The 21024-nt window shown below is 41.1% G+C and overlaps 2 protein-coding genes across 11 annotated transcripts in view; one reads left to right on the plus strand and one right to left on the minus strand.

Annotated features, from left to right (window-relative positions):
• antxr1a (ANTXR cell adhesion molecule 1a) overlaps positions 1-11757 on the minus strand; it is a 36389-nt gene extending 24632 nt beyond the window's left edge. Inside the window, exons 1-6 of the mRNA XM_076270501.1 lie at positions 11176-11757; positions 3659-3730; positions 3302-3373; positions 1002-1083; positions 571-604; positions 376-455 (exon numbers count right to left, since the gene is read on the minus strand). Coding sequence (XP_076126616.1) covers positions 376-455; positions 571-604; positions 1002-1083; positions 3302-3373; positions 3659-3730; positions 11176-11330 — 495 coding nt within the window. The 5' untranslated portion in view covers positions 11331-11757. The remainder of the gene's footprint in view (positions 1-375; positions 456-570; positions 605-1001; positions 1084-3301; positions 3374-3658; positions 3731-11175) is intronic.
• A 639-nt stretch (positions 11758-12396) lies between these two features.
• The window catches only part of kansl3 (KAT8 regulatory NSL complex subunit 3), a 29562-nt gene continuing 20934 nt past the window's right edge, over positions 12397-21024 (plus strand). For 6 of the 10 annotated variants that reach the window (XM_076270854.1, XM_076270856.1, XM_076270857.1 and 3 more), the window contains exons 1-8: positions 12397-12567; positions 13614-13894; positions 14069-14239; positions 16648-16738; positions 17094-17294; positions 17788-17919; positions 19376-19492; positions 20662-20763. In XM_076270854.1, the coding sequence (XP_076126969.1) occupies positions 13683-13894; positions 14069-14239; positions 16648-16738; positions 17094-17294; positions 17788-17919; positions 19376-19492; positions 20662-20763 (1026 nt within the window). In that variant the 5' untranslated portion in view covers positions 12397-12567; positions 13614-13682. The remainder of the gene's footprint in view (positions 12568-13613; positions 13895-14068; positions 14240-16647; positions 16739-17093; positions 17295-17787; positions 17920-19375; positions 19493-20661; positions 20764-21024) is intronic. The other 4 variants (XM_076270855.1, XM_076270860.1, XM_076270861.1 and 1 more) reach the window with 1 other exon arrangement.

Here is a 21024-nt window from a genome sequence, read left to right on the forward strand (position 1 = left end):
CCCTATCTGTTTAATATGTGCCAGTCTCCTCCTATGCATGCTTGTTTACAGTTAGGGTGGTGGTAGTGCAGAGGTTAAGGAGCTGGGCTAGCATGCAGTAGCCTGAAAAGTTGTTCAACTACCTTCTACCATTGGGCCCTTGAGCAAGGCGCTTAACCCTGAGTTGCTCTGGGAACAATGGCCCTTGTAATATAATTGACATGTAATTTGTCACTCTGGATTAAGAGTGTCTGCTAAATGAATAAATGCCCCCCCCCCCTGCATTCACACTGTTTGGATAGTGCCTTATACCTCTCTCTAGGCACAGAAGAAGAGGTCTTCAGTTTTTAGTTTTAGTTTTTTTTTTTTAAAAGAAGCGTTAAGATGGTGCCCTACCTCTCGCTCGGCGTAGAAGAAGAGGTCTTCATGTAGCTCGCCATCAGTCAGGGCGATGATGACACTAGCAGTGCGGTACCCTGTGTTCAGAGAAAGAGAGAGAAAGAAAGAGAGAGAGAGAGAGATTGATGTTTTGATTAATGAGTTATTTCACTGTTATAAAGAGAGGTGTGAAGAAGTTTGAAAAAGGGTCACCTTCAGAGTTTCCATAGTAAATCTGCTCACTCGCCTGAAAAGTGAAAAACCACAAGATGAGTTTCATGAGGGCTCAGCGGACAGTGTCCTTTGAACAGCACATTCTTAAAAGGAATAATTCATGTCTGTTCATTTGTGTCTGTTCATTCAATGTGCTCTTTATGCTCGGCAATGCACTGTTTATTCTGCCGCTGTTTGGAATTGTGCATGAAATTGCTATCCTTTAATGGGTTCCCGTTATGGCACTGGCTGACCTTCTCATTATGGAAACTAAGAGTTTACACTACACAGCTTTATCTCTGTAAATGCTTGTGAGATCACACACAGGCATAAGTGCATATGTACTGTACACTGCACTGAAAACAGACATAACAACATAATTGGCTAACTGTATGGCTGTGCTGTAACTGTGTACTGGCTTGAGGTCTCACCCTTTGAATGCCCTCGTGCATGAAGGTGTCTCCCCCTGGCAAGACCATCTGAAGCTCCTCCAGTCCTTTCCTTATCTTTTCCCTTCAAACACACACACACACACACACACACACACACACACACACACACACACAGATGCACAAAGATATATCATGAATATAATAAGCAGTCAATGTTTCTGCTTTGAGTTTTAATTTCAACCAATCACAGCCCAGGTAGGTCAATTCAGGCATCAGTCCATGTGTCATAAGGGTACAAAACCAATCCTGAGAACTTGGGGGCGGGACAATTCTTCATAAAAACACAGACAACACTACCACAGGCTTTAATAACCTTGTCAGTCTGTGTGTCCAACATTATAAAATAAAATCTGCTAGTGCAAAGTAATGAACAACTACAATGACCATATCCATAAATAATAACAATATCATATGGTAGTTGTCGTCAGATGAGACTGAGAGGTGCTTGGATGGGAGAGGTGTTTTGTGAAAGAATGCCTTGGCCTCAAGTTGGACGTCATCGGACTGTAACTGTGATTCTGGGCTCCACTTGCTGTTTCTGCTGATCGGAAAATCCATTTAAACCTTCCTGCCAGGGAAGTGCTGACCCACCCAGTCAATATGACAGACTCTTTTGCTCTATTTCTTTCTTAAATCGGCATAGATAGAATCGGCATAGACGTGATGTGTACTACTGCACATACTGTATGTGATAGATAGATAGATAGATAGATAGATAGATAGATAGATAGATAGATTCTGCACATATGTGACTGTTTATCTCTGGGGAGTCACGCTGTTATTTTGTAATAAATCACGCTGACTTCACTTTTGACAAAATGAGTGCTACAGTGATGAAGGATATGACACAAGGAAACAGACCTTGCGTGAAAATATGTCCTTGTCAAGATGACACAGCAGGAAGACAGTAAAGAGTCAGGCGTTTTCATGGACACATGGAAAGGGGACAGTCACTCAGAGGTGACGTGACGGGCACATCTCCCAAATCAAATCGCGAAAGTGACAATTTAAAGATACTTCAAAGCACATGTTGAAGCTTTTCGCCTGCACAGATTTTAATACTTGGAAATGATAGCGATGTCACGGCAGAAACTCATAGTCCAGATGTTCTTCTCTGTTGGGCTCCCTGGCACCAGACACTCTGATAAATGTGCCTTTTTCAAAGAAAACAGGCCGGGATTTGATGATCATTTATTTGATCAGTGGAACAGGCGTTAATAAATAATAGACAGGCTAACGGAAACAGCACACTCTCCTAAATACACAGAGTGTAAATTCATCAGTGTGTCTGACGTAACACTCACAGCACTGAGAATTTGGTTGCTCTCTTTTGTTTCATGAAGTAAACTCTCTCAATAGAGACAATGTGTTGTCTATAAAATACCATGAAATGTGTAGGAAAATAAACTCTGTTTGCTATGTGAAGCACACATCATATATTGCTGCCAGACCCAAAAGCCTACTACATAGTGAGCCATATATGTCTTCACTGATGCTGTAGTATTGAAGATCAAAGGCAGTCTTTAATGGATCATTCTAGGACAGTGATAAAAAAAAAAATTATTCTCAGATATTTATTTGAAATGATTTTTACAATGCATATGAAGACTTGGCATATGAAGCAAGGTGTAAGCACAATCACTTTCTCATCTAAAATTTATGAGAACAGATATCACAACTTCAAATCACAATGGCAATGTATGCCATTCTAAAAGTAGGTTTCGAAGGCTTCAAAATGATTTGATTTATAGACCTGTAACTATTGAACCAAGCTGTGGATTCCTATTGTATCATTAATACAGCAAAATAAACTGTGATTCCAGTTCCCTGATTCAAAACAGAATGTGTGGAAATGCCCCCCCCCACCCTTAAATCTACGCAATCCCTCATATTCACAAGAAATAATTAGTAACAGAAACACTTATTTTGTGACTGCAACTCAATCGGATGATCTAACATGATGCCATATGTCTTCTATTGAAATAAAAACAACATCTATGATGCACAGTGCGAGATCAGCTGGGAAGTCCATGAACACTGATCACTGGTCACTCTGCTGACCACAACTCCTTATGCATTTGTCCTACTGTTCTCAATGTCTACCTGCTTACAATGCACTTCTTTGTTCATCTCTGACCAGCTCCCAATCTCATTGAGCTCGGGAGGAGAATTTGACATGAGGGACTTGTACTTTCACTTGAGGGACTTGTACTTTAAAAAAAAACACACACACACACACACACACACACACTCTCTCTCTCTCTCTCTCTCTCTCTTACCTGTCCTCTGTGAGACGCATCAAGATCCGTCCCTCAGTGGAAAACACAATAAAGGACATCCGCAGCTGTGGGCTGCAGAAGAGGGGGTTGGGGAGAAGGGAAGAGGAGAGTAAACAGAGGGAATCTGCAGACACATGCTCTCGCCTGCCAACAAGCCATTTACTTCACACACAATCACAGCTCCTGTTTATATAACCTGATTTTTATGCTCTTACTAAATGAGCAATGTTGTGCTTTTTATAAATGCCTTGAGAGTATAAAGGTGAAAGGGGGCAGGGTGTGAATACCACTGTATGACTTTGTCACATGGTTTGGCTTTTGGTGGATGGAGGCCATGCTCTGTGGATTCGTACGTACCTTATGAATTTATGTGCCAGATGTTCGACAAAGTGGTAGATCTCAGTCCAGTGGTGCATCACACTGCCAGACCTGTGGAGGTAAAAGACGTGTTCACACACTTCATCACTGATAAGACCATAATGATCATAATGATGATGATGATGATGGCTAAGCTGGTAATAAATACCATTATATTTGTCAAATAGAATTGTTTGGATAATTAGTAGAAAATAGAACATTCAGGTCAGTGTCCCACAGTCACATTACAGGTTATTCCAGTGATGCCTAACTAGTTAACACCGAGAGGAATAATGTATGTTACACGTATGTTCCACGATGACTGACACTTCCTGAGTATAGTGAAAGAGAGTCCATGCCTTGAGACATATCATCTCAAATGAGGTGTGCTAAAGTGCAGAAAAAAAGAAGCAAGTGGAGAAAAAAAGCCAGTAAACACTTGAGTCTCTCTTTGCACTCCTCTCAGTGTGTGTGTGTGTGTGTGTGTGTGTGTGTGTGTGTGTGTGTGTGTGTGTGTGTGTGTGTGTGTTTGTGTACAAAACCATTGAAAGAGTAAGGCAGTTTGGCACATAAACCCTCAAAAGGTTTAATGGTAAACAAATGCCTGCCTCCTGCACATATGGCCAGAAGGTAACAAGCAGATTACATTCACAGCACATTCAGACGAAACCTTTCATAAACCTTTTCCAATGGAGCCAAGATTCTTCATCTTAATGGCAGTCCTCTCATTCAAATGAGAGAGAGAGAGTTAGACCTTGAATAAACTGTTTTTAAAGATGTAAACCAATCCTAAAGTCAAACAAACACAACATCAATCTCTTAACAGCTCAGTGAAATACAGCTGTGGTATTAGTGATATAATCTCTACAAATCCCCTTGAGTTAAGATTGTGTTTAGTTGCAGTGTAGATCAATCAAGTAGAGAAAGTAAATAAAACAGGATGCTAGCTGATAATGACCAAGATTACACTGCACTCATTTTGAATAACTCACCATTCATGGTTATCAAAACTAAACAATTTTGCTTAATAAATAAACATCAAAACATCGGTCTTTAATGCTTTTCTGCACCTGTCCATCACACTGTCTTAGTATAAGTCTTAGTCCCTCTCTTTTGTTTACACATCTAAGGATCTAGGAAAAGCACACATTAGAAAACGACAACTATGAAATTCATGGATAACTCGTCTGTATATTGAAAGTTTGCCTGTAAGTGATGTTGGAGATGCATTAAACGGCAGCATGTACAGCATGGTACAATACAGAGACACCACCAGTTAAATATATTAAAATGATAATAAAATAATGTCTTTTTCCTGTCTAATTCTCCTGAGTAACTTTGCTCCCACTGCTGGCGGTTGCACTAATTAAAGAGGAGTGCACTATCATGATGACAATAATGATGATAGTGCACTTTACTAACTAGGCAATTCTGCAGCTAAACACATTTTATTTACACTACCAATCAAAGGTTTGGGGTCACTTATCATTTCCATTCCAATCCATTATAGACAGAATACCAACTGAGATAGTTGCATTGTTTTTTAAATCAGGGCAGCAGTTTTCAGATTACATTATGTGCTTACATAATTGCAAAGCTGCTCAGCTGGTATTCTATCTATAATGGAGTGGAATGGAAATGATAACCCCAAACTTTTGACCGGTATAAATGAATGAATGTAACTGTTCATACTTTTTTCGTTTTTGTGCATATTTATTAAAAGGAACAAGTGTTTTTTTTGTCCCTGCCTGTTTTTTTTAAGACAAATTCCTATCAGCTGTAAAGTAATCTAACAAAAATTCATAGATCTGAGGGTAGTTTTGCATTAGGACATAAGCTCAGGTCAATGGTCAATTTCTGGTGGTCACTGGTCAATTTCAGTGAATTGAGGCTATAAATGCTAACATGTGAGTCTTACGTCCTCCTACATCTGGAACAGTCCCACAGGCACTGGCATAATTCTGTCCTCAGAGACATCGATACTCTTCATCAACCATCACACTGATGGAACAAAATGACTGTAACACTGGACAAATTGGAACTTGAAAGAGTCAGAAGCTTGACTTGATCAATAGCAGAAACCAGACACCAAGAGCAGGTTGCTGATGTCCAGATGCTAAAACCATAACCTTAGAAGGAAGAAGAATTTGAGTAGCTCTGTTTTGTGCATCTGTTATTGTGGTGTCCAAATAAAAACCCACCACACCACTTCACTGGTAACAATACCGTAGGGTCACAGATTATGTGGCCCAGTGGCATTGTCTCTGGCCATAAGACATTGCCTTATATTATGCCTACAGTATATTCTTACCTCATCCTTCCCCATCCCATCTACTTATGTCTCGCCAGCCATTCTCTCTATTTCTCCTGCAGCCTGACTGATTGCACTGAGATTTGATCTACAGGTTTTGTTTTAGAATGATGTACTGCATTTTCATTCCCATCAGGCAAAATGGCTGAGTAGTTGTGTCATCAGTCATGGTCGATTTCACATTGACATGACTGGGTGGTGGTTAGATTTTTGACATAACGGTGCATGAGGGTTACATTCGATAGCACATCAGTTAAGGCAATCATTAATGACTTCATCTATTTAATAATCTGTGACAGAATCTGTGCATTTTTCTCAGATGACCGAATATAAAGACGAGAATTTGATGAGTGTTCATTAATCTCCCTAAGCCTCAGTTCAAAACGTCCTCTGGGATTTTGAAATGTGTTTGTGTTTGTCTGTGATGGGTGGAGGTTGCACTGCACTCATCTGAATAGAGATTCATTGAATGCTTCTTTATTTGACCCACTTAGATAGCCTGAGCATCAGGGACATGGGTTTCCCTCCAGCCAAGACAGAGGGCTGTGTTGCCAGACATGTTATTCACAGCTTATCGCAGCACTCTTCAGAATCCTGCAGACAGTTCCACTGAATTGAATGGGCCAACATTTCTGGATGATAACCGCTACACATCAGGGTCTTGTTTGCACTGTCAGGACTTATTTACCTGTGCTGACCAGCAGACAATGCATTATCCCTTATACAGTAAAAGAGCTCATGGTAGAAGAAAGCATTATGTACACTGCTGATATGGTTATTCTTCTAGCCTGGGTGCCAGCCGAACTTAGTCCCACCCACAACATTTGAGGTCGGGAAGTTCGGTCTGGCATTGCTCCATTGTGGAGCAACTATGCTCGCCCCAAATCTGGCTGACCAATCAAATCAGGCTTCACGATGATGGACAGGTGAGCAACAGCGCCTCGTCTATCACGTCATCTGAGCATGCTTGGGTTGATTATGTTTGCTACAAAAACGCTGTGGCTAGAAGGAGACAGATGGCTTCTAAATGCATATTATTTCAATGAGGTTTTATCACTGAAAACGATTATTTCTGAAAACTTTGGCCAAAGTTGATGTGGGAAAACTCATGGTTTCACTTTCATCAAGGGAAAACAGCGTGTTGCATTGTGACATGTTGTTAACTCGTTCATTTGAAATCTCTGATTGACCACCTGTTCGAGGGATTTGCGACAGCCTTTCCCAGCTGTTTATAACATGTTTTTAGCATTTCAGTGTTCAGCAGAATTATTTTTAAAAAACGGAGGGGATATAGGCTATCAGTTTTTTTCCTAATAGCCTACCCTACTACGTATCTCTTATATTTCGCTATGAGTGTTGTAGGAGATATTGACGGCACAATAACTTTTACAAAAGACCAGAAAACAATGTTAAGGCATTTGTGGAGAAGAAGGATGGTTTGTGAGTTCTTCCTACATCTCAGGTAAGTTATTTCGTTGCTCTGATTGGTTAGGTCTATCCAATTGATAGAACCCCCTGTATCGGTTGAAACACACCCCATAATTACGTCCCAATGAAGTAGTATCAGACTCATATTCTGACTAGAATTGAGTATGGCTATGTCAGGCTAATATTCTTCTCTTTTTATGTTGTTGCAGAGAAAAGAGAAAAGAAAGGTAAGGTCAGAAGTATTTTGGTATTTATTTTAGTATTTTAGTAAATATATGTCAGTTGTGCCATGTAGTAATGTAGGTTTATTGGTGAGAAAGATTTCTTTATTCACTGAAAATACAGAACTAGATCCTGCACTGTGCATGGAGATACTATACATTTCTAATTTGTACATTTCTCCGCATGAACTTGTCCACTGTCCATTCCACAACTTGCATCTGTAGCTACTGTGCAAAATAATGTGAACTAATTATTGTCATCTACTACAAGTGCAGTACTTTGGGGAATGCATATCAGTAAACAAATTTTGTCACTCCTTTTATATTCAGTACTTGCCATATATAGTGAGGATTTACTTCATAATACAGATGTGCGAGAACCAGAGATGACATCCCTCTACATCTCCATGGTTTCATTTTGTGATGGGAAGGCTAATGTTCTGGCTAATATTATCAATCTGTGCCAAGTATATTATGGTACGTCAAGTGGAGATATCTGATAAGGGGGGGGGGGGGGCTAATCAGCTGCTAGCCCGGTTTTCTACAAGACCTCAGTATTAGTCACAGTTGTTCTCAGTGTGTCCTTCAGGATATGATAAATCAGGGAGACAGGCAACAGCTTCCGCAGATTTTTTTGCGCGGCCACATGTGCTGGCTCAACCCAAAAACCCAAACCATAAACTGGAGCAAGGAAGAGAAATTACATAAGTGTAGAGACTGAGAGCAATGCCCACATGCTGCACACCAGCTGTTATTCCCCCGAGACCTGGACGAATGGTTTAGAACTTAGCCATCACCACTAATGATGTCCTAACTTACAAACGAATATATCTTTCTTAGACAGAGACTGTGCTAAAAGAAGTCTATGTTATAGTAGTTCAGTTGTTTTCAGTAGAATCACAAGAACTATGCAAAAATGTTTGTTTTTATCTCAGAGATAACAATGAAGCAAAAGGTTTAATATGTATCAGTATGAACTTCTTGTGTGTTTTTTGAAGGCATCCTATAGTTGAACTAACTGTTGAGGGTGATATTTTAGTTCAAGCAACCCTGAAAAAATCTCTGATTTTATTAATCTGCTTTGTGCTTTGAATATCTGCTCTCCAATTTCCATTCAATGAAAAACTCCTCTGTTGCACAAATGTCTAACTGCAAAGGCAGTTTGGAGACTTGGCAATTGGAAAAAACATCTGAACTTTAAAAAAAAAAAAAACTTTCTTCAAAAAGTGTGTGGGGGAGAAGGAAGAGGAAGGCTTTAAACCTCTGAGCAGAAATTATTCAACTCAAATTAAGAATCAGACAAAAGCAATTGAAGATGATAAGAAGGTCTCTGTTGAAGAATCCACACATAGGCTACAGGGAGAAGGCATCATTGATTAGAAACAGCTGCTGTTCCATTTGACTATCCATTAATTTGGTCTGTCTCTAGACTTGGCTCAGAAAACTGTCTAGTCTGTCTTGTTTTTCTTCTTTCACTCCAGTTGTTGCTTACAAGTCCCAGGGGAAAGGCTTATGTTTTACATTAACAAAACAACCTAATCCTCACGAATACATAGCAACTTGTTGAAAATGATTAACAAATGACATAGTAACTAAATTTTCAGTTATATATATATATATATATATATATATATATATATATATGTATATATCCTTCATATATATATGAAGTTTTAATGAGCATTAAGTAATGAGCATTAAGTAACTTCCGTATGGGGTTTATGTAGATCTGACTTCCTAATTGTCGCTGTTGAACCGTTCCACCATGTTTGTGAAATGAGATCTGAACTGATGTCACTTTCTGTAGACCTACATGTTGGATCAAAGCTCATTTCAGACTTCTGACACGCAATATGAAAGCTGGATGGTAGCCTACGACACATGTGTTTTTGTGTGTAGCGTGTGTGTGTGCGTGTCTTTTTTCCCTCACCACAAGCCAACTATATAACAGCAGAGGAAAGATTGTCAAACCGGTAAAACACTGTCACACACTGTCAACAAAGCTTAGGAAAATATCAGCCTAAATCAAAAACTGGCCTGTCAGCATGTACAAAACGTAACGTCAAGATCTTTTTGCCATGGTTGTCTTTACTGTTTTCACACATTCACTGCACATCCACTCAAACCTCCCCTGTGTAAATGCTTGCAGAAACTGAAACCTGTGGAGGATTTCTGCTCTCTTGGCTTTTACTTCTTTAGGTAGGTTTTTGAACATTCTAACATAAGATTCCGCATGTTGTTTCGCAACAATTGAAGGTTTAAATTTCTGTTGAATTCAATGAACCCAGATATTCTTTAGAATGTTCATTTCCCAACATTCCCGTCACACTGGTGTGACAGTAGTCCTTTAAGTTAATCTCCCCTGTCTTCACCTCATCAAATGCTAACATAAGACTCATGGGCTCATTTTGCACTGCCATTAAACATTTTCCACGCTTGGCAATTTCAAACATTGCTTTCTCATGCCTGTCTCTCATATTGTGCACTGTCTATCAAGTACGACTTTCATGCACTGAAGAAATTTGTACTGTGAAATTTGTCTGCGATAAGAGCAGACTACATATCCGAGGACAGCACTCTACAGGTAAGTAAGACATTGCTAAAATGAGCTTTGAGCAACCGCTGGTAACTCATTCACCAGCTGTGCCACTAACCCCATTCGGAACCAGCGTGTCTGCTTTTGTTTGATCCTCTGCATGCCAGGTCTGGTAAGGAAGCAAAGCGTGTGTGACTAGCTAACCAGAGCTTGATGGACCAGCAGCGGAACACCAGACCTCTGCCTCACAGGAATGGTTAAAAAACATCACCTTCTATTTGCAGGCGCTGTTTACCAAGCACCACAGTGCCCTCCTGTGAGAACAATATAAGAACTAAGCATGACAGTTATACCGCACATGTTACTCCAGTTTTGACAATGCACAAAGTAGGCTAAGTACCATTTTCCCTCAACTTCACAAGGGGGCAGCAAAGAGATGAAACCATGACACAGAAACCTCTCTCCCAAAGAAAATCTGTGATGGCAAATTTAGTGGCATATACTGATAGTTGAGGACAGAACTAATAGTGGCTGCACACATTATCATAAAGGCTATGAAATACTTCAACAAGCCTTTTTGCCTTCTGCAATAATAGCAGCAATAATACAAGTCCGGGGCTCTATGGTTGCAAATGTCTGGAAATAATTCAGTGCCATAGTCAATGATGCAATTTGGCATGAATTAAACTTGTTTTAGGGAGTTTGGCACTCTGCACTGAATACTGAATGAAAATTAAATTAGGAAAAGTTTTACTTGAGTCACAATGGAGGTAAAGTGTAGCCTACTTGCAAAAAAAAATGCAATTAACTGTAGAGATACCGCTTGCAATCATATTCCTCAGGGTCCTTTTATTTCTTATTGCATGCAAATGTCAAGTAGGCTATAATTAACATCATAAACCTTCTGGTAAAAGTCTCCACGGACTTCAGTATGATCACTCAAGGGTAAGTCTTAAGATATTCTCAAGAGAGAAGAAAAGAATGGTAGTGAATAGTAAGAGAGATTTCACGATAAACTCACTTATCCAAAACAAAGTAGAGGTCAAAACCTCCATAGCAGGATGGTCTTGTCAGCACGTTGTCCTGATTGTGACCGGTGTTCCCACTTGTTGACATTATTAGTAGAGATCCCAGCAGAAATGCCATGCATATTCCTTTGCTGCCAGCTGCAGACATAATTCCGGTACTCAGAAGAACAAATGAAGAGATTAAAAATCAGAGAGAGGAATAGGGAATCATCTGAATCAAACAAAGTAAGTCCACTGAACTTCTCCCTTCTCCCCTCTCTCTCTTTCTCTCACTCTCTCTCTCTCTGTCCCCCCTCTTTCTCTCTCGGGTGCAGAAGAGTATTCCTCGTTGCAGCCAAAGGCTTTACAGTCAGCTGAAACATCCACTGCCCAGTCCAGTCCGTATGTCCAATCTGGATCAGCTAATTTAGTATATTGACAAGTTCAGCGGAGTCACTGTGTGTCCACAAAGCATGCACATACACACTCATTCACTCCCCCTCAAACAGCTGTGTGACTCTGAGACAAACTTCTGCTGTCAACCTCACTCCAGGGTCCTCTGTTAGCAGATGAAATGATGGCTGGTGTGTGTGTGATCCAAAGAGCTTCCTAGAAAGCTATTGTGAGTGTGTGCAACAGTTGTTCAACTCAAACTCTACCCCTCTTTCTTTCCCCCTCTCTGTTTCCCCCCTCTCCTTTTTGGTGAAGGAATATAAGACAGAAGGAAAAAATCAATGAGGGTGACATTTGAATCATTATTGCTATAGCACCATCTAATGGTGGGTGCTAGCCTATAAAAAATCAAGAGAGCAGACCTACATACATGGGATGAATTAGGATAACAAGAGAAAGGGAGGAGTGTAGCCTATGACAGTGTAGGATACTTTAGTGTAATGCATGAATTAAGATAACTAATAATTAAGTATTTTTTCCCTTTTCCGTTCATTCATTAAGCTTGGATCAACCTCAACATGTAGGCCTGGGCTATTTTGCCTTTGTGGCCTCGTTTATCTCCATGTTGAATCTGATATGCTTGTTGATAGCCTAATGTATTTGAATAGCCCATCAAAAGAAAGAAAGTTGAAGATTGAAAGAAAAGGAAATGAAAATAAAAAATGTAAGCCCTGGCGCGAATATCTCGTTCAAAGTTCGAAACTCCAGTCCGGGTTTTCCTCAGACCCATTTCTAGTGAAGTACTCCAGTCCGTGTTTTCCGACTGAAGACATCTGTGGCGCGTTAGTGAAACAAAAGGAAGTCAGCCATTACTGCTATCACAACCGAGGGAGTGAATTTTAAAATCATACTGTATTACACATGAAATAAAACAGCATATTCAGGATTACTCTCACAACAACATATTTGAGATCGAAATGACACAGAGGCTTTTTTGATCGTCGAAAGACAAAGTAAGTCACTGAGCTTGCCAAGAGTAGGTTGGACAGACGTCGGTAACATTAGCTTGCTAACGTTAGTCAGCAAGCTAGCTAACGTTATCTTTCGATATACAAGTCCTTATTAAGATTGCTGTCCAACATAGGATGGTTTGCATCGCTAAGTTAACGTTGTTGGCATGTTCATTGTACTTTGGCGGGATCCTTGTTTGTTGCGTAAGGCCACGTTAGCTAGTCCGCAATGACGAGTTCACGAGTCAGTCACTTGAACAACAGAACAAGCCAATGTTGAACGCTGCGTAGTGCTAGCTAACATTAACAGCAGGGTGGTGAGGCATTGCATCAACGATTCCCCTTAGCTAACTAGGAGTAACCAAATATACGTTAGTTTAGCTTTATCAACCTCTTTGGTTGAACTCTAAATATTACATTTATAATACCGAAACCATTTGAGCAATTCCCCGGATTCGTGTTTAACGTTTACATAGGGTAAGGTTAGCTGCTAGCGTGGTTTTCATGCAGCATATATCCAGGTTTTGAGACGGTGAAATTAACTGTTAGCATTAACCTTATTGTCACGATAAGGAGAGACATATACGAATGTTTTAGCCAATTATCGTTCCGTGCGTGCTAATAACGTTGTAACGTTAGCTGTCCGTTGAAGTGGGTTGCAACACCACTAATGTTACAACGTTATTGTGACAGTTTGCCTAACCACCCATAGTGTCACATCTTAATTGAATTGCAAGTTAGCTAAAGAGCTGACCGCTAAGAAAGTGGGCGCCTGACTTGTCATTGTTTCGGCTTACGTTACATTATGTCAGCAGGAAATATGTTTGTTAATCATGTGGGAGACAACGTGGAATGGTGATGTTCAGGTTCAACATGAAAGAGTGTGTATTGTGTTACTAGGGGTACTGCGGCGAGGGGATAAGAGTTACCACACAATATATTTTGCAATTGACCAAGCTTACTTAGTTAATGGTTGTTACATTTCTATATGTCATGACTTATATAATTTGATTAATGAATACAATCCCTCTCTGGTTGTGACCTTACAGCTCATGCACGCGCAGAGGGACATCCCTCCATTGGGGCGCATTTGGGCCCCGTTGTGGCCCTAGTGGACGATGTACCGTGCTGGCGATAGGGACTATCAGACATCGGCGAGGAGAATGGGAACCTCCCTGCTATTCCAGTTGTCCGTCCACGAGCGGGAGTTGGACCTGGTCTTCCTTGACCACAGTTATGCCAAGCCATGGAACGCGCATCCTGATGCCAGCAGTGCCAGGCCCACGCGGATGCTGTTCGTCACACCTCGGCGACAGGCTGAAGGGACAGTGTGAGTGTGGATCATAGAATAATACATTTTATTTGCTTCTTTAAAGATGTAAATAAGTCTGTAATGTTTAAAGTATTGTGTGTGTTTGTGAGTGAGTGTATTTCAAACTGTTTCTTAGGATACCTTTTGTTTTGATGTATGTTTGGCCTTTACTGATGCTCACCTACTTTGCAGTGAGTCTGAGATATCGGTGGATGTGGAGTCAATCACACCTACCGCGATGCCACTCTATGACAATGAGAAGGCACGAACTGTGATGAACGAGTGTGAGCGCCACGTTCTCTTTGCTCGCACCGTTGCCGACGGACCCCCGCCACCCGATGACTGGGAGGAACACATCAACAAGTAAGTGGTTTTGCATTCACACAAACTTATCAAAACCCAATACTAAAGAAACCTAGTTAAGACACACCATAGTGGTTAAGTGTATCATAGGTTGCAGGGCTGTGCCGTATTATATTATATATTGTGATTATTCTTCCCTATGATATGAATTTCAGCTGTATTGCCATTATTGTGATATTGATGACTGTTGCCTAATGACATTTTTGCATTACGTACAGGGCTAAAAAATACCCCCTCCATTCATCAATTGGGAGTAGAAATCTATGCTTTCATTAATAACATAAATGTGGTCAATTGCTATTGGCAGGTTGCTGAAAAAAGCTTAGATTTACACTGCAATTTTGGGCTTTTTTCAAGTTGATCTATTTCACAATGTAATTTAGTCAGAAATGGACCGTTCTATGTGGTTTTCACAGGAAATATGCTATATTGTCACAGTGTTTCCCATACATTGACTAATCTGTGGCGGGGCGCCACGAAATAAAAATCGGCCGCCACTGATGAATATTCTATGTTTAATTTAATTTAATTTAAATTAAATATAAGGTCAAATCCTTGCATTGGCATTGAGCTGCGCTTTTTACGCAGGCAGCCTTTCCTTGCCCCGCCCCGCCCCGCCCCGCTCTCTCTCGTAGCCCGCTGCCCCACTCCTCCGCACGATTGTTGAAGGATTGTTGTTGCCACATAGAAGCATTGCACGTCGTCTGGCTAAATTGCTATTAAATCCGCTTAGCATCGTGACCATGCTGCGCAAATTTTGTTCAAAACTGCTGCATTGAAGTGAACTCTGCTAAGGTCTTATCACAACATAGTAGGCTACATTGAAGAGACTAAACTAAGTTAAGTTATGAAATCAAGCAGTATCTCAAAGCTAACGTTAGAATACTGTTTGGATGTCGAATTTAGCATGCTTAGCCTACTTAGAGCTGCTTGTCAATTTCGTTGAAGGGCTCATTTTATTTAACCTGACTCTCGCCAGATGAATTTCGTTCCACTTAGCTCCGCCTAGTTTCACTCACATCCATCTGGGACCTCTTCCATTGAGAGTGATTTCTGCAACCGATTTTATGGTACAGCCAATCAGGACGCAGGGCGGGAGTTTCATAGATGTGACATAGCGTAGAAGCGACTGTGAGACTGTTATCAGCGTCACGGGTTGGCTTCGATGTGAAGTAGCACGTCAATAGATGACGGACAAGTGGCTTATTCAATCATATGCAAGCATTTTTTGATTAGGCCCAGCCTTCTGAAGCAACACTTCAATTGATCGGTTCCAGATGGATGAGTGGAGCTAGGCCAGGGGTGGGCAAACTGCGGCCCTTTCCGCAGTTTGCCTTTCATCCGGCCCGCCGAGCATTTCATTTAGTATCAGGCTGCTCGCTATTTTTTTCCTGCGATAGAGACGACGTTGGTTAGCTTTACTGCAAACTGCTTTTCACTCTCCTTAGATAACGTTTACAATGTCAATGTCAAAACATCATGTTAAATAGAGATAACATCATGTTAAACTAAGTTAACTCTTAGTTATCTCCTTTGCAGCAGATCTGACGTGAACATTATGCAATCCATTTAATTGGGAACGCGTCTGCACTCACGAGAGGGAGAGAGAGCCGCAGGTTCCAGCTGGCTTGTGATTGTTGATAATTGATATCTCCTTCTTATAAGAAAGTTTTAAAAGGAAATCATGAAGGATACCTCTGTATTTGTTATTGATTGTGAATATGTGCATCATAATAAAATAAAAAACAATTGATCAAAAAAAAAAAAAAAAAGGAAATCAGGAAGGCAACAGTAGTTCCCACTACTGACCATTTAAAAACTGTGAGAGGGCCCAGCCGTAGGTACAGCACTAGCCATAGCGGAGCAGGCAGAAGATAATTGAGAAATAAACGTGAATTAAAGCGACTGTCTTAAAGCGACAGTGCACAATTTATACATTTGTTAAACAGCATAAAATTAGCAGTATTTTTAAGCAATTCATATTTTAAAGCAAATACTTTTCATACTAAATTATAGGCTATGGGGGGGGGGTTGCTGTGCGGCCCGCCGGCCAATTTTCAAAACCCAATGTGGCCCTTGAGCCAAAAAGTTTGCCCACCCCTGAGCTAGGCGGAACGAAATTCATCTGGCGAGAGTCAGGTTACATTTTATTGACTCTGACACTGAATGTTTGCAAAATCCCGATGTAAATGGAAAAGTGTTTTCAAATTCGTTGTCAAAGTCAGCTACCGCCACAAATTGAATCCAATTCGGTGGGAAACACTGCGTCATGTGTTGTTATCGTGATATGGGATATTTGGCACAGCCCTAATATGTTAGGATTTTTTTTTTTTTTTTTAAACCATGTTCATTGGTTCATGATGTGTTTTGACCTTTGACCCTTTGTTGTCTCCTGATTTCTCTTTTAGGACCGGGTGGTCCATGGCCCAGAACAAGCTCTTTAACAGGGTGCTGAAGGCTCTGCAGGCAGAGCGACTCGCCCGTCTAGCCAACGAGAGTGTGAGTTCAACTGTGTAAAGTGCATGCAGTCCATTTATCAATTACATTTACATTTATTTATTCACTTACTTACTTATAGACCATTTCAATCTGTTCCTAGAGGGTTTCCGGTTGAAACATTGAAAACCAACGTAGATACTTTGTAATGAAAATGAATCGGACTTTAGTTTAATGCTCTACAAAATGTCAATGTTAAAACATGTTTTCTTTATTTTTGTTTGTCTCCAAGTGAAGATTAGCTCAATGTTGTTTTCTGTGCCACCGGAAATGCCTTAGGAACGCACACATGTTTGTTTATGCAGTTGACAGGGTCTATTTACTTACTTTTACTTATCTGGGAAACAAAAACAAAAAGATTGTGCCATCACAGGCCTGCAATGAGCCAGTTCAGAGGAGGATTGCTGTGGACAAGTGCGCAAGGAAGGTGCGGCATGCCCTGGCCAGTGTCAACTGGGACACGAAGATGACCCAGTGGCTCCACAGCACCCTGGTGGAGTCCCTCAGCCTGGCCATGCTGGCCGCCTACCTGGACGTGCTGCAGACCCTCAAGAGCAAGGTGAGCAAGACAGCCGAGGAACCGTCAGACAAACGGGATTGTATTTTCTCTGTGTCTGTATGTATGCAACTTTACACCATTGCACAACATTACCACTTTGTAATATTTGACTTCACTTACAACAGATGTGCAATATTGCACTAAAGAATCCTGGTTCATTTGCCACCATGGGCCCTAATTTAGATGATGGGCAAAGGGCAGTCAGTCTATGAGCAAAGTTCTTGGGCATGAACTAACGGCATCATGTGGCAAGAGACAGCTTTTGCTGACCCACCAATGTTTGTCCTTAGGGTTTTTCTCATGGTGTTAAATTTGTAAATAGATTTGGCATAGTTATTAAGCAAGTTTTAGTTAGACTTTACACTTTGCCCTTTGCCCAGCATTATCAGGCCCCTTGTTTATTATGGTGCCATTTCCAGTAGACTGCGTCCTTAGTCTTAGCTCCTCTGTGTGTTGCCCCTGATCTCACTCTGCCGCCCCATTCCCGCTACAGGTGCCCTCTCTGATTGACCGGATGCTGCTGACCTCCTCGGTGAAGACTGGAGCAGCCGGGTCGGAAGCGCTCTCCCTCCTTCTCAAGCGTCCCTGGGACCCTGCAGTTGGGGTCCTGTCCCACAACAAGCCAGTAAGCCCTGTTTAGCCCACAAAGTCACATGTTTTTGATGAAATGCACATTTTACAGTGTGTGGCAAATATGACGGTCCTCCTCAGATTTTTCCCATAATGCAAAATTCTTTTTTCATTTCATATGTAGCAGAACAGCTAAGTGAAATGCTTATCCTTATGTCAGCTAACAGTAGCTGAACAGGCTCAAAAAGTATGTGTTAGTCAGCATTAATTTGTGGGCTGGGTTTTAAATTGTGAATTTATCACTTCTTTTGGTTCAAATTTCTTGTCTGCACATTTGGCAAAGTATTGATCTACTATGGAGAGCTAATGTATTCAGTTGAGTGATGGTCTATGGCCACTGGAAAATGTGCTCATAGTCGAGTCTCCATTAGAGGAACTCGGGGGTAGTTTTATGGGGTCTCAGCCTTTTGCGTGAGTTTCCATTACTGGAACAGCCCCGTAAAGATGATTTTCAAGAACTTCCAGGGGTCTGAAACAAATACCTACTTCAGTGTGGTGCAGCAGAACTTCTGCAGTGGTGCGAGATGTTAACGAGGCATGAGTGGAAGACGATAAGCAACTCGAATGTTGTGTGTAGCAAGAGGAACTTTATGGATGGATCAGGCTCTGGATTAACTAGGGACGTTTTGTCGGGCACTTCTGCCATCTTCACTACTGTCGTGTCTGCCATGAGCGATGTAAATTGTTTTGGAGGCTTTGTCAGTGTTATGACCAACAGCCCTTTGTTGCACAGTGCTAGTAGGCAAGCTGTCTTAGAAGTCCTACTTTTCTGTATTCCACTAATGGCTGGGGTTTGACATTCCAGCACTGACTGTACTATGGCACTAGTCATCACCATGGCAGTAGTACAGACTATGTGCAAGCATTTTAGCTCTGCTGTTTCTCTTCGTCCAAAGGAAATGTGCTATGATATCAGAATAGATAGAGATTATGAATTAAGTATTTGTTAATTGGGGTAGAGGATAAATATAGGTCACGGTAAATTGTAGTGTGTCTGTGTCTGTCTGTGTGGGTGGGTGGGTGTGCGTGCATGTGTGCATGCGTGCGTGCATTTGTGAGTGTTGGAAGTACTTGGGTCAGAGCCAGTGAGCAATTTTGAAAGGTCCTGAACACTCCTGCATTAATGGAATCTCTTTGCAGGAAAGTGAACCGGTCATCAGTAGGGTGTCTTTGCACTCATTGGCGTAGTTCTGTGTCTCATCTTACACTAGCAAACGTCTGTGCTGTTTTGTAGTGTGCATCTAGAACAATGGAGCTTAATAACTTATGGAGTGTACTTCAGGTCAGTTGTTGATCCTGAATGCACTGCAACAGAACTACGCTTTTGCTCTTCTGTCCGACTGGATTTGATTTGTTGGGGCTGGGGAAAACTGGGACACTACGGCGGAAATGACAGTGTAATTGGTTGGGACGTGCAGATGCTCATCTGTTTGTTATTGCTTGTTTTTCAGAGTAAACTTCCTGGATCCCCTCTGATCCTGATTGCTCCATCAGGACCGACCAACCCGGCCTTCCCTACCTCACGCAGAATGCGCTTCTGGCAGTCCCAGCTGTCCTGTCTGGGCAAGGTCGGCTTCAGTTCACTGCAGACATGGCATTACAATTAAACAGACAACAGTATTCTCATGCTTTTTGTTTGTTTTTATGCACGTGCATGCATGCAACGCTGTCCAGCTAGAATGGATCCCAATACAGTCCAGTGTTTTGAAGGTCCATGTAAATGTGCTTTTTGTTAATATAGAAGTGTAGCACAGCGTCTTTAATTTTTATTGGCATATAGATAAACAGAGTTCATAGTAGGGCTGTCACTTTAAGTTCGAAAATCGATTGCACAATCGATTGGACCAAACAACACAAGTTTCGAAAACTAAAATAGGGAATCGATTTTAACCAAATATGTACACTATTCATTTTAAACGAATTAAACAAATAAAAAGGATAGATGTAACAAAATTCACAAACAAAAATATAAGAATATAAAAGAATTCCGAAGTGCAGTAAGCATTGCGAAAGCTAAAAAGAAAATTCCCACCAATTTTACGCACCGGAAACAGCTGTTTCAATCAGCTGCTGTGCTGCTCGTGTTTTGCCAAAAAATGGAGGACAACGCGATCAACCTGTGCGACATGAGAGAGACGAGTGATAGGCCCTAATAACTTGAGGAGTTCAATGTGGAAGTACTTCGGATTTTTGGTATATCAAACTATGGAGAAGAACAAAGCGGTAGGCTATGCAAACTGCAATCGAGTTCTACGTAGGTGAAATTTGTTTGACATTTCTAATCGTAAACACAGACACAGCTACGTTGAAGCCTGCAGCCAATAAATCATCAGAAATATTGCTGGCTTGCGTCTACAAGCGCCCTCTTTACGTTCGTCCTAATGCCTGTTAGTTGTTTGTGGATTGGCCTATATTTGCCGTTGAAAATGGAAACGTCTTTAGACATGAAAAATCGATTTTACAATCGATTCAATGAACAATTATGTCTCAAAAATCAAATAGGATTTTTTCACAAAAGTGACAGCGCTAGTTCATAGCTGGTATGTTGATGCCTGCTACGGCAAATGAGTCAAGAGACAGTTGAAGGTGGCGAGGCTGCTGGCAGCAGTTTCCCTGTTTCAATCAGACCCTCTGTCTCTCGCCGTGTAAATAGCAAATAAATCAAGCGACATTTAGTAGTATGAATGATGTAATAGTGTATTGGATGATTCATTCTTTATGTGTTTATGTGTAACAGGTCATCCCCATTAACACCCATGTGGTGAGCAGCGGGGCAAACATAGGCATCACTCAGTGTCTGGAGCATATGATCGGCGCCGTGAGAGGCAAGGTCATGGAGGTGAGCATCTGGTTTTGGGAAAATTACTGTCAGAAAGAAAAGAGCAACTTTTAGATTATACTGTATGTCTGAGGATGTAAATCAGTCTTGACATATTTCCCCGTTACCAGTTGTTGAACATTCTGTGGTTGGGTGTGCCACTAAAAATATGAGCATTGTAGTTTAAGGTGCAGTCATGGGAAACCAAGTGGTCCCGACTGAGCTGTACACTATTGCTGTTTGAAGTCAAGAGAAGTGGCACAAAAGAGTGGCTTTTGACCT

This window comes from Alosa pseudoharengus, unplaced genomic scaffold, assembly GCF_046254945.1.
Source record: "Alosa pseudoharengus isolate Yale_2024_CS ecotype anadromous, Long Island Sound unplaced genomic scaffold, YU_APseudo_1.1 YU_APseudo_1.1_scf_6, whole genome shotgun sequence".
In the NCBI taxonomy this organism is placed as follows: domain Eukaryota; kingdom Metazoa; phylum Chordata; class Actinopteri; order Clupeiformes; family Clupeidae; genus Alosa; species Alosa pseudoharengus.